At 39.9% G+C, this 16,542-nt stretch overlaps 1 protein-coding gene across 1 annotated transcript in view; it reads left to right on the top strand.

Moving 5' to 3' along the window:
• Nucleotides 1-15,675, top strand: part of ZFPM2 (zinc finger protein, FOG family member 2) — a 459,876-nt gene extending 444,201 nt beyond the window's left edge. Inside the window, exons 6-8 of the mRNA XM_059902062.1 lie at nt 6,648-6,854; nt 10,152-10,376; nt 12,980-15,675. Coding sequence (XP_059758045.1) covers nt 6,648-6,854; nt 10,152-10,376; nt 12,980-15,471 — 2,924 coding nt within the window. The 3' untranslated portion in view covers nt 15,472-15,675. The remainder of the gene's footprint in view (nt 1-6,647; nt 6,855-10,151; nt 10,377-12,979) is intronic.
• Nucleotides 15,676-16,542: the final 867 nt, after the last annotated feature.

Below are 16,542 nucleotides of genomic sequence, written 5' to 3'. Positions count from 1 at the left end.
AAAATAATAGTACTCTCATTTTTTTCCAACTTTTTAATTGTGGTGCGTGTATATATATATATGTGTGTGTGTGTGTGTGTGTATATATATATAACAAAATGTATTATCTTAACCATTTTTAAGTATACAGTTCAGTGGCATTAAGTACATTAACATTATTGTGCAACCATTACCACCATCCGTCTCCAGAACTCTTTTCATCTTGCAAAACTGAAACTCTATACCCATTAAACAATAACTCCCCACTCCCCCCTACCCTTAGCCCCTGGCAACCACCATCCTACTTTCTGTCTCTGTGACTTTGAATACCCTGAGTACTTCATATAAGTGGAATCATACAGTATTTGTCTTTTTGTGACTGGCTTATTTCACTTATAATAGGGTCCTCAAAGTTCATCTATGTGGTAGCATTGTCAGAATTTCCTTTCTTTTTAAGGCTGTAAAATATTCCATTATCTATCTATCTATCTATCTATCTATCTATCTATATATATATATATATACACACACACACACATATATTCTATTGTGTATGTATATATACATATATATATTCCATTGTGTGTGTGTGTGTATACACCACATTTTGCTTAGCCAGCCTTCTCTCAGTGGACAGTTGGGTTTCTTCCATGTTTTAGGTGTTTTTAATAATGCTGCTCTGAACATGGTTGTGCAAATATCTCTTTGAGACTCTGCTTTCAATTCTTTTGAGTATATACCCAGAAGTGGAATTGCTGGATCATAGGTAATTCTATTTTTAATTTTTTGAGGAACCGTCATGCTGTTTTCCAGAGTGACACTACCATTTTATACTCTCACCAGCAGTGCACAAGGGTTCTAACTTCTCTACATCCTTGCCAGTCCTTGTTTCCTCGTGGTTTTGTTTGTTTGTTTGGGGTTTTGGGTTTGTTTTCTTTGCGTGTTTTTGGTTTTGGGGGGGGTGTTTGTTTTTTGATTTGTTTTTTGTTTTTGATAGTGGTGCTCTCATTTTAAAGCCAAATGTAATACCCTGTGATTTGTTTCCATTGAACATGAGGTCAATCAGTGAAGACACCAAAAAAGCTAAATATCAACATGATTTATCATTTTCATGCACTCAGATTGCTTCTTAATCAAGATGAATACTACTACCTTCCATTGAATTGTAAATTAGAGTTGGCTGTGTTTACCCTAGCTCTAAAAACGGTAGGGTAAGAAATTGGTTCTCCTATCTCCTCAGCCCCATGTAGATTGCTAGAAACTGTATCTGTTTCTAACCGGTCAAGATCGGTATGTGATCCACAAATGATGCAGCCTTAATCATTTTTCCAAAATGAGTTAGCTCTCTCCAGTGAAGCATAGATACATGTGCTCATTGAATTTGTAGGTTTATGTTTTCTTTCTGGTGAGATTTCTTTTCTTCGACTTAGCAGGGCAGTGAGAAATGAGAAAAATAGCCCCAACCAGACCAAACCAAAAGGATAACGGTTAACAGTTATATAGCACTCACTACAGCAGGTGCTGTTCTTAAGCTTTCACACATATATTTGCTTATTTAATCCTCATGATAATACCATGAGCCCAATACTATTATCATCATCCCCATTTTCAAGGCTGAGGAAACTGATAGAATGCTTAGGTGATAAGTTCAAAGTCACACAGTTAGCAAGCGGCAGAGCCGAGATTTGCATCCCAGCAGTCTGGTGCCGGTGTACTTCCTCCAGATGGGATTACATCCTCACTAGCAGCCACATTTAGAATATTTTTTTTGAATCAGTATTCGAAACTATGTTATAATACTTGGCATATCTCTCCCTATAAATGACTCCCTCAAGTTGTATGCTCTAAATTCACATCAAAAGAACTCAGCCAAGCTGTCTCCAAGAACCAATCCTTGACTTTTATGGCACCATTCTCTTGGTTCCCCTCTAACCTTTCCAAGTATATGTTTCCTATGTCTTTAAATGATTGCATCTCCTCTACCCACATCTTAAATGTTGAGATTCTCCAAGTTTCAATCTTTGTTCTTTCTCTTTTCATGCTGTAGTCTTCCTGCATTACCACATCAATGCAAAGAGCTTCCACAGCTATTTAGAATGTGTTGATGACTTCCGAAATATTTTTTTTTCTCCAGCCTTATTCTCCTCCAAGGTCCAACTGCCTCCTGGATACACCCACCAAAAAGCCTCTCAGGTACCTCAGACTCTACATTTTCAAAGCCAAATTCAGCACTCCCATGCATATACATACACATACATAAAACACACATGCACACTTGGGCTTTGGAGTTGGACAGACAGAAGTCTAAATCATGAATCCGCCAGTGATTCTGCTATGTGTATAGCTTTGGTCACGTTAGCTAACTTCTCCAAGACTCAATTTCCTCAACTCTTAAATGAGGAAACTATCACTCACCTCACAGAATGATTGATAGGATTAAAATAGATGAAATATATAAACCCCCTAGCCTATCGGGCCCAAAGAAATTATTCCTAATTAATACCAATTATCCATTATTGTCTGTATAATACCGCTTGGTAATATGCCAGCTTTACTGCGTTGTTAATGGAACTACCGTCAGCTGGTTTTGCAAACCAGAAACCTCTGTGTCACTTTCAAGAGTTTCTTTTACCCATCTCAGGAAATCACCCCAGTCCTCTGTCAGCTATGTCTCTTGAATCTGGCTCTTTTCACCCCTACAATTTACACTTCTCACAACTGAACTAGTACAACAGCCTCCTAATAGCCCTCGAGATAACATTTCCTACCCCTTCAGTTTACTCTCCTCAAGACCCTGAGATCTATATTCTGGCAGGGGGTGGGGGGGAAGCTCAGATCATTCATTCACTCAAATAAATATATACCATCTCTCCACCATGAGCCAGACACAACTGTTTTCACGTTACATCAAAACTCTCACCCTGCTCTAAACTTTCTGTGGGAGGAAGCCCTGATTTGTAGTGCTTGACAGTTTCTGACAGCAAATTCTACAACTCTCACCATAGCTGATTTCAAGTGACCAACGTGACATCAACCAGCACACAGAATTCCTGACAACTGAACACTCTGCCCTGTGACCCAGAACAGGCTGGCTCTGGCACACCACTGCCCATAATCCACCTCTTTCTCCCTCAGACCCCAAGCTCCAGGTTTGCTGGCCTCCGAGGGCCAGGCAGGCTCTTCTATAATCCTGCACTCACACGTATGCTCCTCTATCTGCCAGTAATGATGTACCTGCCAGGTCCTCCCTACACATACTTCTGCTATTTTACTTCTACTCTTCTTGAGTCAATAAAAATGTCACATTGGATGGCTTGCCTGACTCCCCTAAGAAGTCTCAGTTACTCACCCCTCTCACATTTCTTTAGGACTAGGGGATGGCACCACCGTGTGGTATTATAATTTGTCTGTTTATATGTGTGCATTCAGGTTGTATGTGAAGTTGTGCATGAAACCATAGCACGCAGCCTGGCACACAGTGGAGAGTTCAATGAATAGCTGATGAATGAACGACTTGAAAAACTAAACCCTAAGACAATTGGCTTCTTCATCAAACCTGCACAGTACATTTTCAGTCTGATTCAGCCTTTTAAAAGGATATGCTCTGCTGAAACTATAAAATGAGATAAAATGATAAAGATGATAAAATATGAAACATTACTGAGTACATCTGAAAACAGATATGTGTTACCACTGCCAGGCTGCTTAATAATGTAGAAAAATCATTTTTTGCTTACTTTATTATTTATTTATTTTTAAAAATTTATTTATTTATTTATTTATTTTTGGCTGTGTTGGGTCTTCGTTGCTGCACGCGGGCTTTCTCTAGTTGCAGAGAGCGGGGGCTACTCTTCGTTGCGGTGCGTGGGCTTCTCATTGCAGTGGCTTCTCTTGTTGTGGAGCACAGGCTCTAGGCGCGCGGGCTTCAGTAGTTGTGGCTCGCAGGCCCTAGAGCGCAGGCTCAGTAGTTGTGGCATGTGGGCTTAGTTGTTCCATGGCATGTGGGATCTTCCCAGACCAGGGCTCAAACCCGTGTCCCCTGCATTGGCAGGCGGATTCTTAACCACTGTGCCACCACGGAAGCCCATTTTTTTACTTACTTTAATTTGCACTTAATATTTTGTGAATTTTATTTATTGATTGGATCTTTTTGGCTCAAAGTCTGAGCACAAGTATTCGGAGTCATCCTGCTGTTGAGCTCACTGCTGTGATAAAGATTAGCTGAGTGCTACCTTCCCTAAAATATCGATTTCTCCTGGGTACCTGAATTGAAAACTTTCCTTTTGTAAAACATAGCCATAGCTGGATTTACCAACAGTGTAAGTTTATCAAAAATGGAAAACTATTACCAGTAATATAAGTTATTCAGTTCAACACTGAAATCCAGTGACTCTTAAAAAACCAGGCGAGGAACTAAACATGAATTGCAGTGCCTGCCTCTGCCCTCCCCACCTCTCTATTACACAGGCTCACTTAATAAACCGTGTCCCAGAGCAAAGATAAGGTGCAAATGATTACCTTGTCTACAGCTGTAAGTAGTTTGGATGTGTATGCACATCAGAGAAGGCCGAGCAGCCAAATGCAGAAGCCTTCCGGGGGGAAGAAACATCACCAGCAGAAATAGCAGCACTTAGCACTTTTCAATACTCGTCAGATTCCACGATGATGCCGCTTAGCTTCTATATTTGTAAAGAAGTCATCAATGCCAAGGTGAATCTGTTTTTCAACTTTGGGGAACTTGTATGCTTTCAGATATATAAGTGAAAGTGAAAAAAGGTTGTTTTCTAGTCTTTTAGTATATTTGTGTTTTCCTTGGAAACTTTCATGTAAATTTGAGGTCTGTAATTTTAGCTTTATTTTTTCACAGACGTGTACTGTCACGGATGGTGTCTTGTTTGCTTACCTTTGAAATTTAATCAGCTGGTTTAATTAACTGGCCGAGGTTTCTCTAAAACGATGTCCTGAATCTTCCAGGCAACTCTGCCCTATCATATGCTGTTGTTATCTTTTCCACCAGCGTTTTACCACAAGTTGTTTAAAAACTATGATCTCTTTCAGGGTGGAAAAAAATGAAGTGCAGTTGAAAAGGCAGTTATGCTGAAAGATAAACAGAGCAATATTACTTATCAGAATGGGTACAATTTTTGCTTGCTTAATGAGTACAATATATAGCCTTGCAGTATATACACAATGAGGAAAAAAGCTTTATAACATATCAAGTGTGCCATATTACTTTAGGCATAACAGTACAGGATGCATATCTAGGCCTGAGAGTGTAGATAACGAAATATAAGTGCTTTGCCTGTCTAAACACGTTAAATAAATGAGCATTCACTATCGCATTCCAATACATTAGAAGATGTACTTGCATAGTTAATTTTCTTTTTAATGCACCACACGTGATCATTTGAAGCACCAAGCCAGAGTCTATCTTAGTGTTTGAAGAGAGGGTTCTTTTCATTTAAACAAATCTTTATTTAAATAAGCCTTTCTGAAAAGGCTCTTTGGCATATCTCCTTTTCAGGAAGTTCAATCAGGGTAAAAGGAGATAAAGAAGCTGCATTATAAGAAATATTATATAAGTAAAGATCACTCAGCGCTCACCACCGCCCCCCCCCCAAAAAAATGGCAGCAGACTTATAAGGAGAGTAAAGCTAACTGAAATTTCACTTTAATTTTCTAAATTTTAGGAACTTTGTTTACTTGCTTTGTAGTTTTAGGTATTATTCATATATATATATATACACACACACATATATATATATATTCCCCAGTATCTGGGGAAAAGAGAGAAAAAGAAATAACTTCTTACTTCCATAAGGTACAGAAAGAGTACATAAAGAGTAACTTCAAAGCCTCACCTGAAATAAATTTTGTGGTTGTATCCCTACCATGCTTGTTCTTAGGCAGTATAACATGTAATAACGTGGTTAATGATTAAGTCAAGCGCTGGAAGGCAAACAGTTGACAAAACTCTCTACAGATTATGTCTACACTTGGTTCTTAGTCTTCTACTGTTGGTCACTGAACAGTTCATTTGATGCAAGGAATACAATTTTCCACATAGGCAGGTACGAAAATTAATAAAGGGAAACAGCACAAAAATGGAGTAGGGAAGTCAGAAAGGGGAGCTGGCATGTACTACTTGACTTCAGTATAGATCCCAACAGGAAGAGATGGACTTTGCATCTCCATCAGGAAGTGACACTACTTAATACCTCTCAGCTGAAGGAAGAAAGCATTTCTCCTCGTCTGACAGCAGCTCAGCCAATGAGAGAATGTAACAACTCAGCCAATGAAAAGCCACTATATTTGGAACTTTCAATTTCCTCCAATGAGCTTTTTGTTTATAATGGCCCCACCCAACCTCCCCTTCTCTATAAGAGTTTCCTCTCCTTTGTTTCACCAGACTTTCCCGTGGTTGACCATAGCTGCCTGTCCCGAATTGCAGTTCCTTGCTATTAAACTTGTGTCGCTGGTAAAATAACTGGCAGTTTTATTGTTTTAAGTTAACAAAGGGAAGAGGAGGACAGCCGTTGTCTTGATCAAACACTCCACCCCAGTAGAAACTGATGTGAAAAACATGAGAAGGTCCTATTGACATCAATCCAATGTACAGCAGGCTAGAGCATTCTATGTCAATTCTTTTTCTTTTTTCTTCTTAATAGGGGGTCAGCTTTGGTGCACGACTACGAAGGCCATCTCTGAGGGTGAAGAGCTAATTGCCTTTGTGGTGGATTTTGACTCAAGGCTACAAGCTGCCAGTCAGATGACTCTTACAGAAGGGATGTACCCGGCGCGCCTGCTGGACTCAATTCAGCTGCTCCCTCAGCAAGCTGCCATGGCTTCTATTTTGCCTACAGCTATTGTCAATAGTAAGTGCTGAGTGCAATAGCCCGGTACAATAGCTTTGTAGTGGTGATGGGTATTTATGGGAGAGAAAAAAATAATGTCTACTGACAGGCAACCAGGGACAGACTTTTTCTCCAGTGTTATGATTTTATTTTATATTCTCTCCAACTTTAAATATGTGTGTGTGTGTGTGTGTGTGTGTGTGTGTATGTTCGCTTCTCATGGGAGTATAAAAATAATAACTTAAATTCATTCATTTCAGTTTGGAATCCTGAATGTCACACAGAAAAATCTGACATTCTAAACTAAACAACATTCAAGACTATTTAGAGGTCCAACAGCTTTCATTGATGCTCCTATGGTAGAATAATTTTGGTATTAACAGCCATAGAGTTAAAACATAAAATAAGAAAAAGGACACAAAATCAAATTTGATTAGATACACTAATGAAGGGGAAATGTAGGCTGGATAAATCAAGACATCGGCTAATGGAAAAAAAATAAATAAATAAAGAGAAGAGAAAGAAAAATACTTACAATCTTAGAATACTTTATATGGAGAATTTTAAAATGTGCCCTGGCAAATATACCTTTGTGATTATAGTTTGTTAAAAGGACTATTGAACTTAGTTTGTATTTTCTTGAAATAAAATCAGTGATCTAGGAGTCCCAAGATCAGAATTCTAGACTCTGCTCTGCTTTTATCTAGCTCTGTGAGAAAACGTGAGTACATCTTAAGAGGAGAATAGCTTCTAAAGCCAGTGGCAAGTGAAACATTGCATTGAGTCCAAAATGTCCTTGAAAATCCCTGAGTCTTTAAATGATGCAGAAGTCTAGAGACTACAATCATGTCTTGATATTATAGATGTGTACATATATATATACATATATATTCAACAGTAATTATGTTCTTGCTGTAACAGCATCCTTTAGAATGAAGAACTTCTCGGGTGTATCTGGAATTACTCCAGTGGATTCAGTGTACACAATCCAAGCTACTATTTTTGAATTTCCTTAATGTAAATGTGGTTATTTTGTTTACTGAATCTTTAGTTTGATTTGGATAGTGAGGAACTTGAAATAACATGGACCCAACTTGAAACTGAGGCAAAATGATTTTGTTACCACATATTCTAGGAGTATCTTATATTATTGTGACGTTCCAGTGTATGAATGTTAATTCTAATTATATTTGAAGGAATACTCTGTTTGCTTTCTATAGCAAGATAACTATTAATCCCAAATATATCACCATAGATGCATACAGGCTTTGTTCTCATTCTTAAATTAGTTAATCAGTTAAAGTCATCCTGAAAAATAAACCCTTTACTATACACTGGGCCCTCTGAAAAGTATAAATGGAACTAAAACTTGGGTGGGAGGGGCTAAATAATAAACAGTAGTAGTATAAATTTTGTGATTAAATTGTATTTTAAAATTCTGTATTGTACCTGCTGTCCTTACTTCTCATTCGCTAGAATTTGGTCCTTAATTTTCTCCTTCTCTCCTTCAACAGGATCTCCTGAGCCAACTCCTTCACTATCATGTGTTCCACCACTCACTATACATTAACAGTTTATAAATCACAAGTCCAGCTGTTTCTGGCGAGTTTCAGACCTCTCTTGCCATCTTTGCAATGTTCCTCTCTCTTTCTCACAGAAATATCCACTCCCACGTATCTAATGTGACCATATGCCCCAGTGTGCCTGGATTAGTCCCAGTTTACAGTGTTATCTGCCATCCCTCTGATCAGAGGCGCTACAAAAGTGCCAAGTTTGCACAATACAGTGTCAGATTTAGTCACTCTATATGTGCCCCAGCCTGAATTCATCACCCGTCTGTCTTCTATTCCCTGTAGAGATGAATGAAAACATCACTTAACACAGAAATGCTAACAAGAAGTCTAGGCACCAAGGAGAAACCTTACCTTCCGCTCTAACATCTAATTGCAAAATAGTGGTCATCACTTCCAGTCAGTTCTGCTTCCTCAATATAACTTTTCTTCTCTCTGTCCCCCCTTCCATTGAGGCATTATGGAAGAGTGTTTACATCAGGGTTTTCCAGTCCCAGTTCACCCAGTTGTATGATCATGGCAAGTTACTCAGCCTCACATTCTTCACCTATTAATGAATGAGGGGAAAACACAGAGGAATTTTCCATGAATTAATACATGAGAAATACATATCATACATATTATAGCATGACTTAACAAATAGTACATGACTAGTAGCTACAACTTAAATTCTGTCATATTTCACTTAGATTACTGCGGTTGTCTCCTACCAGTCGGAAGTCTTCCTTCCAAATTCACTACCTTCAAAACTCAACTCCACTGTTAGGATTATATCATAGCCAATTCTGTCAGTCTATTGCTTGAAATGATTCAGTAATTTTCCATAATCATTGAGACAGAAATCTAAACTTAAAAAAGCTGACAGGGCCTTTGGTAGTCTGTCCCTGACTTCTACAACCTCATCTCTCCCAGCCCCTTGCCTGAGATCACAGAAGAGCCTCCCAGCCTCCACCCGGTCCCTCTCGCAGGCTCCCATAGCTGATCCCTTGATTAGGAGGACACAATCCTCTTCTCCACCTGACTAGCTTAATTGCATCCTTCACAACGCAGCTAAGGCATGTCATCATCTTCCCTCTAAATCCTTCTCCGACTTCATCCTCCCTCCAGTTCTCTCCCCAGCCTAGTGTCTCTTTTCCATGTCCGAAGCCCCCGTCAGACACCTCCATCACTGTGTGTGGTCATCACATTCTAATGTAATGAACTAACCACTTGTTAACCAGCCCCAGGAGACCTAAGCTCCTTAACAACAGCTGTTTGGTCTCTCATTTTGTTTTACACCCAACTCAGCATAGATCTGGCACTAAGGAGGTACTCTGTAAATAATTTATTAAATGGACCAATGATGTCAGGTGTTGGCATCAAGGCTAACTTTAGTTCAGCCATTAGATCCCTTACCTTTTAATCAAGCAGATAAACCAATTCACATTGCTATTTATAAATGCCTATTTTTCTAAACTGTAAATGCAATATAAACAATTTAGGATTAATCTCTTTTGCTTTATGTTGGGATTCTCCTAGAGTACCACTTTCTAAAGAGTCTGTGGGAAGGTAAATGGCATTAAGTGGAACATTTCTTTAAAAATAGTCCTGTACTGTGGAACAACACCCAAGACTGCACTAGCCACTGTCTGATTGCCTAATTCATAACCTGGAGCAGACTCTGAGAAAAACTGAACCAAATGCTGCTTTACCCATGGTTGGCTCCAAGTGGGCAGCAGCTAACGTGTCCCTGCGTTTCTGCCTGCAGAGGATATATTCCCTTGCAAGTCCTGTGGCATCTGGTATCGGAGTGAGCGGAATCTGCAAGCCCATTTGATGTACTATTGCAGTGGGAGACAAAGAGAAGCTGCTCCAGTGTCAGAGGAAAACGAAGACAGCACTCCTCAGATTTCCAGTATGTGCCCCTTCCCACAATGCACCAAGAGCTTTTCAAATGCCCGAGCTCTAGAAATGCACCTGAACTCACACAGTGGTGAGTGCCTCTCTTGTTTCTTCTTCTACTCCAGGAGACCCTATTCTTTCTCTACATATATACGTACATTCGTACATCTCTATCTATAAAATCAAAATTAAACTTGCTGGACCAGCTGGTTATTATCTTTTGTCATGTACAAGTATACTCTATTCAAAGGACTTGGATCTGAATTCTTTTCTAACAACTTACAGTGCTCAGTTTACAGGCTAAATCATTCTAGTTTTTTCTCAACTAAAGTAATTAGGCTGAAAAACAGGTTTCTATTTTTTTTTTTTTAAGCCTGCTCTTAAGAGCAAGGTGACAACTATTCCCATTTATTTTGGAATTGTATGCCCAATTGTTGTCAGTATCGTACATAGTATTCTAATTCCTCTATTTTAAAAACAATTGAAATGAATCAAATGTACAGAATTATATTAATTTTAGATATTTCTTTGAACATTCTTGGATAGGGCAAACCAAGGTTTGGGAATCATAGTTATTCAGCACCTAGAATATGAAACTTGTAAGTCACCTCTGGGTGACTTCCTTTGCTGTTTTTGCTTGGGTTGAATAATTAAAAATGGAAATAGGTGCTCAGTTTAAAAAAAACTAACTCCAACCTCCAGTGCTCTAGTACAGTGCAAGCTTTTGTCTTTGCACTTATAAAAATAAGCCATTTCCTTTCTACTTATTCTCTTCCCTCTCCCTGCAAAGAGCTGTCTTTATGTAGGTGATGAAGCAGGGGAAGCAGAAACAGGTTGGTTGTCTCACGTGGTGAGTGTAAAGTCATGCACAAAACAAAAATAGAGATAGAGGGATCTTCCGAGCTCAATAGGAAAATGAGTATTGGATTAGCCAAGGAGAAAAGGAGACAAATAAAAGAAGTCCCCTTTTATCTCTATCTCTCTGCCATACTTTCATCTTATAAATATAAAAGACAATTCTCATTTAAGTCTAGAGGGCAGAGAGGCAGAACCAAGCCTGATTTAACCATATGCCAACAAATGGGAACAAGAGTTGACCTTAGTAAGTAAAAGTATCCAGATCCTGATTCCAATTCATAGGGGAAGAGGTCCCCCCGACCAAGTAATTCTTCAGACACCAACTGAGTGTCTTGCAATGCAACTCCACTCAATTCTGACACTATGCAGAGAGAGCATTAAATTCCCCAGATTAAGGGGTCAGTCCTACAAGAGTGACTCCCCCACCGCCACCCCAATTCAGACTTTAGTCTTTTGTGCTTCTGACCAGTCGGCTATAAATCAGAGGTTGCCAAGACACCCCCTTAGTTTGACTGCTTTGCTAGAGTGTCTCCCAGAACTCAGAAACCCATTCGTTCACCAGATACTGGTTTATTATAAAAGGATATAACTCAGGAACAGCCAGATGAATGAGATGCATAGGGCTAGGTTTGGGGATCGGGCAAGGTGCTTCCAAGTGCTCTCAGAGCCTGCCACTCTCCCCAAATCTCCACATTTTTACCAACTGGGATGCTCTCTGAACTCTGTTTTTTGGGAGGCCTTATGGAGGCTTCATTACATAGGCAGGATTGATTAAGTTATTGGCCATTGACAATTGAACTTAATCTCTAGCCCCTCTTCCCAGAAGTGGAGGAGGGGAAGAATGAAAGTTCCAACCCCTGTAATCACAAGGTTGCTTCTCCTAACAACCACCCATCCTTAGGTTACCTAAGGGCTTTCCAAAAGTCACCTCAATAACATAACAAAGACACCTTTATCACTCTTATCACAGGAAATTCCAAGAGTTTTAGAAGCTGTGAGCTGGGAACCAAGGATAAAGACCAAATACATATGAGAAATAGATTTTACTCATCAGAATGACCAAATACATATTCCTTGTAAATCACAATATTGCACTGAGGCTTACCCACCAGTCAGTGGTGATATTCAAAATATTTAATAGCTGACTAAAAACAGGCCATGATCAATCAGCATGGATGTCGGTCCTAAATGACTACATTAGTGTACTGGTACCAATATCAGCCCTGGATAGAGATAAACCATGTTCAGCAAAACCAATGAATAAAGTTCTAACTTTGTACCAAAGATAAATAAGTAGGTTATTAATTACTTTAGAAAATGGTTTCTATTTGGATTCTTTTGAATAAAGACCTAATCTGGTGCACTAAATGCACTAGGATTTATTTGATTTGCACATAGGTTATCACTATCAACTCTAACTAATGCCTGCTTCTTCCTAATGTAGAGCATAGTGCTGTGGTAAGAAGGTTATTGGATTAGAAATTATAAAATCTGAAGTTTAGTCATGGCTCCATCACTGAATAGCTTTATAACCATAATCAATTCCTTTAACCTCCTTGCATGTGTTTCCCGACCTGTAAAATTGAAACAATGATGTCTATCCCACTACAATGCAATAATATTCATGAAAGTGCTTTGGAAACCGTAAAGGGCTGTTATTATCATCATATATGGTGAAGGATGTCACAAGAAAAAAGTTACTATCACAAATAAGATTCCGAAGGATTTCAGTTCGTTTCTGCTGTGTTGAACACATGAGGTCATTAGTAACGGTTCATATCATTAGAAAACCAATATGTGTGGTTCTCAGTATTCTGATTTTGTATGTTCCTCCAGGAGTGAAAATGGAAGAATTCCTCCCCCCTGGTGCTAGTCTAAAATGCACCGTCTGTAGCTACACTGCTGATTCTGTGATCAACTTTCACCAACACCTGTTCTCCCATCTCACTCAAGCTGCCTTCCGATGCAATCACTGCCACTTCGGCTTCCAGACTCAGAGGGAGTTATTGCAGCACCAGGAGCTCCATGTCCCTGGCAGCAAACTGCCCAGAGAAAGTGACATGGAACACTCTCCAAGTGGAACCGAAGACAGCTTACAGCCAGCTACAGACTTGCTGACCAGAAGTGAACTCCCCCAGAGCCAAAAGGCTATGCAGACTAAAGACGCGAGCTCTGACACGGAGCTGGACAAGTGTGAGAAAAAGACTCAGCTCTTTCTCACTAACCAGAGACCCGAAATTCAGTCTGCAACAAATAAACAAAGCTTTTCTTACACGAAAATAAAGTCTGAGCCCTCTAGCCCAAGACTCGCCTCATCTCCAGTTCAGCCTAATATTGGGCCTTCTTTCCCCGTGGGACCCTTTCTATCTCAGTTTGCTTTTCCCCAAGATATCACCATGGTCCCTCAAGCTTCAGAGATCTTAGCCAAGATGTCTGAACTGGTACATCGGCGACTGAGGCACGGAAGTAGTAGCTACCCTCCCGTCATTTACAGCCCCTTGATGCCCAAAGGGGCTACCTGTTTTGAGTGTAACATAACATTCAATAATTTGGATAATTATCTAGTGCACAAAAAACATTACTGCAGCAGCCGATGGCAGCAGATGGCCAAGTCCCCAGAGTTCCCTGGTGTTTCGGAAAAGATGCCTGAGGCCGTGAGTCCCAACACTGGCCAAACCTCCATAAACCTTCTCAATCCAGCCGCTCATTCTGCTGACACTGAGAATCCACTTCTTCAAACACCCTGCATCAATTCTTCCACTGTTTTAGATTTAATTGGACCAAATGGGAAGGGCCACGACAAGGACTTTTCCATTCAAGCTAAGAAGCTCTCCACCCCCAACAGCAATGACGATAAAATTAATGGAAAACCTGTTGATGTGAAAAATCCCAGCCTCCCCTTAGTGGATGGGGAAAGTGACCCAAATAAGACTACCTGTGAAGCTTGCAACATTACTTTCAGCCGGCACGAAACCTACATGGTCCACAAACAGTATTACTGTGCTACGCGCCACGACCCTCCGCTCAAGAGGTCAGCTTCCAACAAAGTGCCTGCCGTGCAGAGAACGATGCGTACGCGCAAGCGCAGGAAGATGTATGAGATGTGTCTTCCTGAACAGGAGCAAAGGCCTCCGCTAGTCCAACAGCGATTTCTCGACGTAGGCAACCTCAGCAGTCCTTGTACCTCCACTCAAGAACCCACGGAAGGGCTGGGAGAGTGCTACCATCCGAGATGTGATATCTTTCCCGGAATTGTCTCAAAGCACTTGGAAACGTCCCTCACGATTAACAAGTGTGTTCCGGTTTCCAAATGTGACACTACTCATTCCAGTGTTTCCTGCCTAGAGATGGACGTGCCCATCGATCTCAGCAAAAAGTGTTTATCCCAGTCTGAGCGGACGACTGCCTCTCCCAAAAGGCTGCTGGACTACCACGAGTGCACTGTGTGCAAGATCAGTTTCAACAAGGTAGAAAACTACCTGGCCCACAAGCAGAATTTCTGCCCGGTCACTGCACATCAGCGTAACGACCTGGCTCCGCTCGACAGCAAAGTGTTTCCGAATCCAGAAAGCGAACGAAACAGCCCCGATGTCAGCTATGAAAGAAGCATCATAAAATGTGAGAAAAATGGGAACCTGAAGCAGCCTTCCCCCAACGGAAACTTATTTTCCTCCCACTTAGCAACTCTGCAGGGCCTGAAAGTCTTCAGTGAAGCCGCTCAGCTCATTGCGACAAAAGAAGAAAACAAACATTTGTTTCTTCCACAATGCCTGTACCCTGGAGCAATAAAGAAGGCAAAAGGAGCCGACCAGCTCTCTCCTTATTATGGAATAAAGCCAACTGATTATATTTCTAGTTCTCTTGTCATCCATAACGCTGACGTGGACCAAAGCACAAACGCGGAAAATGAATCTCCCAAAAGCCAGGCTTCTTCCAATGGGTGCGCTGTGCCGAAGAAAGATTCCCTGCCGTTGTTGCCCAAAAACCGAGGCATGGTCATAGTGAATGGTGGACTGAAGCAAGACGAGCGTCCTGCCGCCAACCCACAGCAAGAGAACATTGCCCAGAATCGTCAGCATGAAGACGGCCGCAAATCCCCCTCCTGGATCTCGGAGAACCCGTTAGCCACGAACGAGAACGTCTCCCCAGGAAGTCCCTCCACAGAGGACCAGTTGTCTAGTATAGCTAAAGGTGTGAATGGCTCCACCCAGGCTCCAACCAGTGGGAAATATTGCCGGCTGTGTGACATCCAATTCAACAACCTCTCAAACTTTATAACTCACAAGAAGTTTTATTGCTCATCACATGCAGCAGAACATGTCAAATGAAATCACAAAATAAGTAAACATCACTCACCTTTGGTACCAGTGTTTAGTATGTTGTTCTACCCAGTACAGAAAAAAAGAAAAAAGAAAGAAAAAAAAAAAAAAGCTGTTTGAATTACATCTGGGCAATCAGGAGACAATTCATTATGGCTGAGTTGAAGACTTAAGGTGTAATTTCATTACAGTCCATTAGTAAAGTGTATTATTGGTGCCATTTGCAAAAAAAAATTAATTTATTTTACCAGCAGTATTCATAGCTGTGGTTATGTTATTTTTTATTTAAAAACTTTATATTAAAGTCATTTGTAATGTTATTGTATAGTTATTGTGTAGCATATATGGTTTGCACTGTATAGTAGCTTTTAAAGAAAATAGTCACAAACAATACAGAAAAGCATTTTAGAAATAGCTTCCAAAGCACTTGTGTATCTTGATTTCTTCTTATATGCTGTTGCAGATATATGTATATGCTAAAATATAACTTGCAAAGATGTTCTAAATACACGTGCTATAAGTTCGCCTTAAGATTTCAATTCTTGGATAATCAGGCTCCGTTTGCACTTTATATTTTAGCAGATACAGTCTCTTAGTAACTAGGCTTTGCATTTGTATGTAGCCGTATGTTTCTGTCCATTTTCTTAATCTTAAACATGTATGTTAAATGAAGATGGCAATTTTTTTCTTGTATAGTACTTGTATTTTCTTTCGCTGATGCAGCTCTGTCTCAATTTTTAAACTTTGCTGTTAAATGCAATACTTTATAAGAATGAACAAAATTACTGGAAGCAGTATTGTAAGTAATGAGGTAGTATTAATCGGTTTTATCTTTTGAAAGGCACAGTCTAAATCGAAACCCTAAACTCAATGCTGCAAGTATGAATTTAATTCATATATAAGATCTATTTAAATATAAGAGTAGCAATACTGCACCTGGTGATCACAAAGATAATGTTCTACTTCTGATAGAAATAATTTCTCAACAAATGTTGTTACTATGCATGTATATGGATGGAATAAAATTCCAGATTGTTGGAGAAGTTTGGCATACTTTTTTTTTTTAAATACAAGGGAAAC

The sequence above is a fragment of the Balaenoptera ricei genome, chromosome 17 (genome assembly GCF_028023285.1).
Source record: "Balaenoptera ricei isolate mBalRic1 chromosome 17, mBalRic1.hap2, whole genome shotgun sequence".
Classification (NCBI taxonomy): domain Eukaryota; kingdom Metazoa; phylum Chordata; class Mammalia; order Artiodactyla; family Balaenopteridae; genus Balaenoptera; species Balaenoptera ricei.
This window is presented reverse-complemented; position numbering and strand designations above follow the sequence as displayed.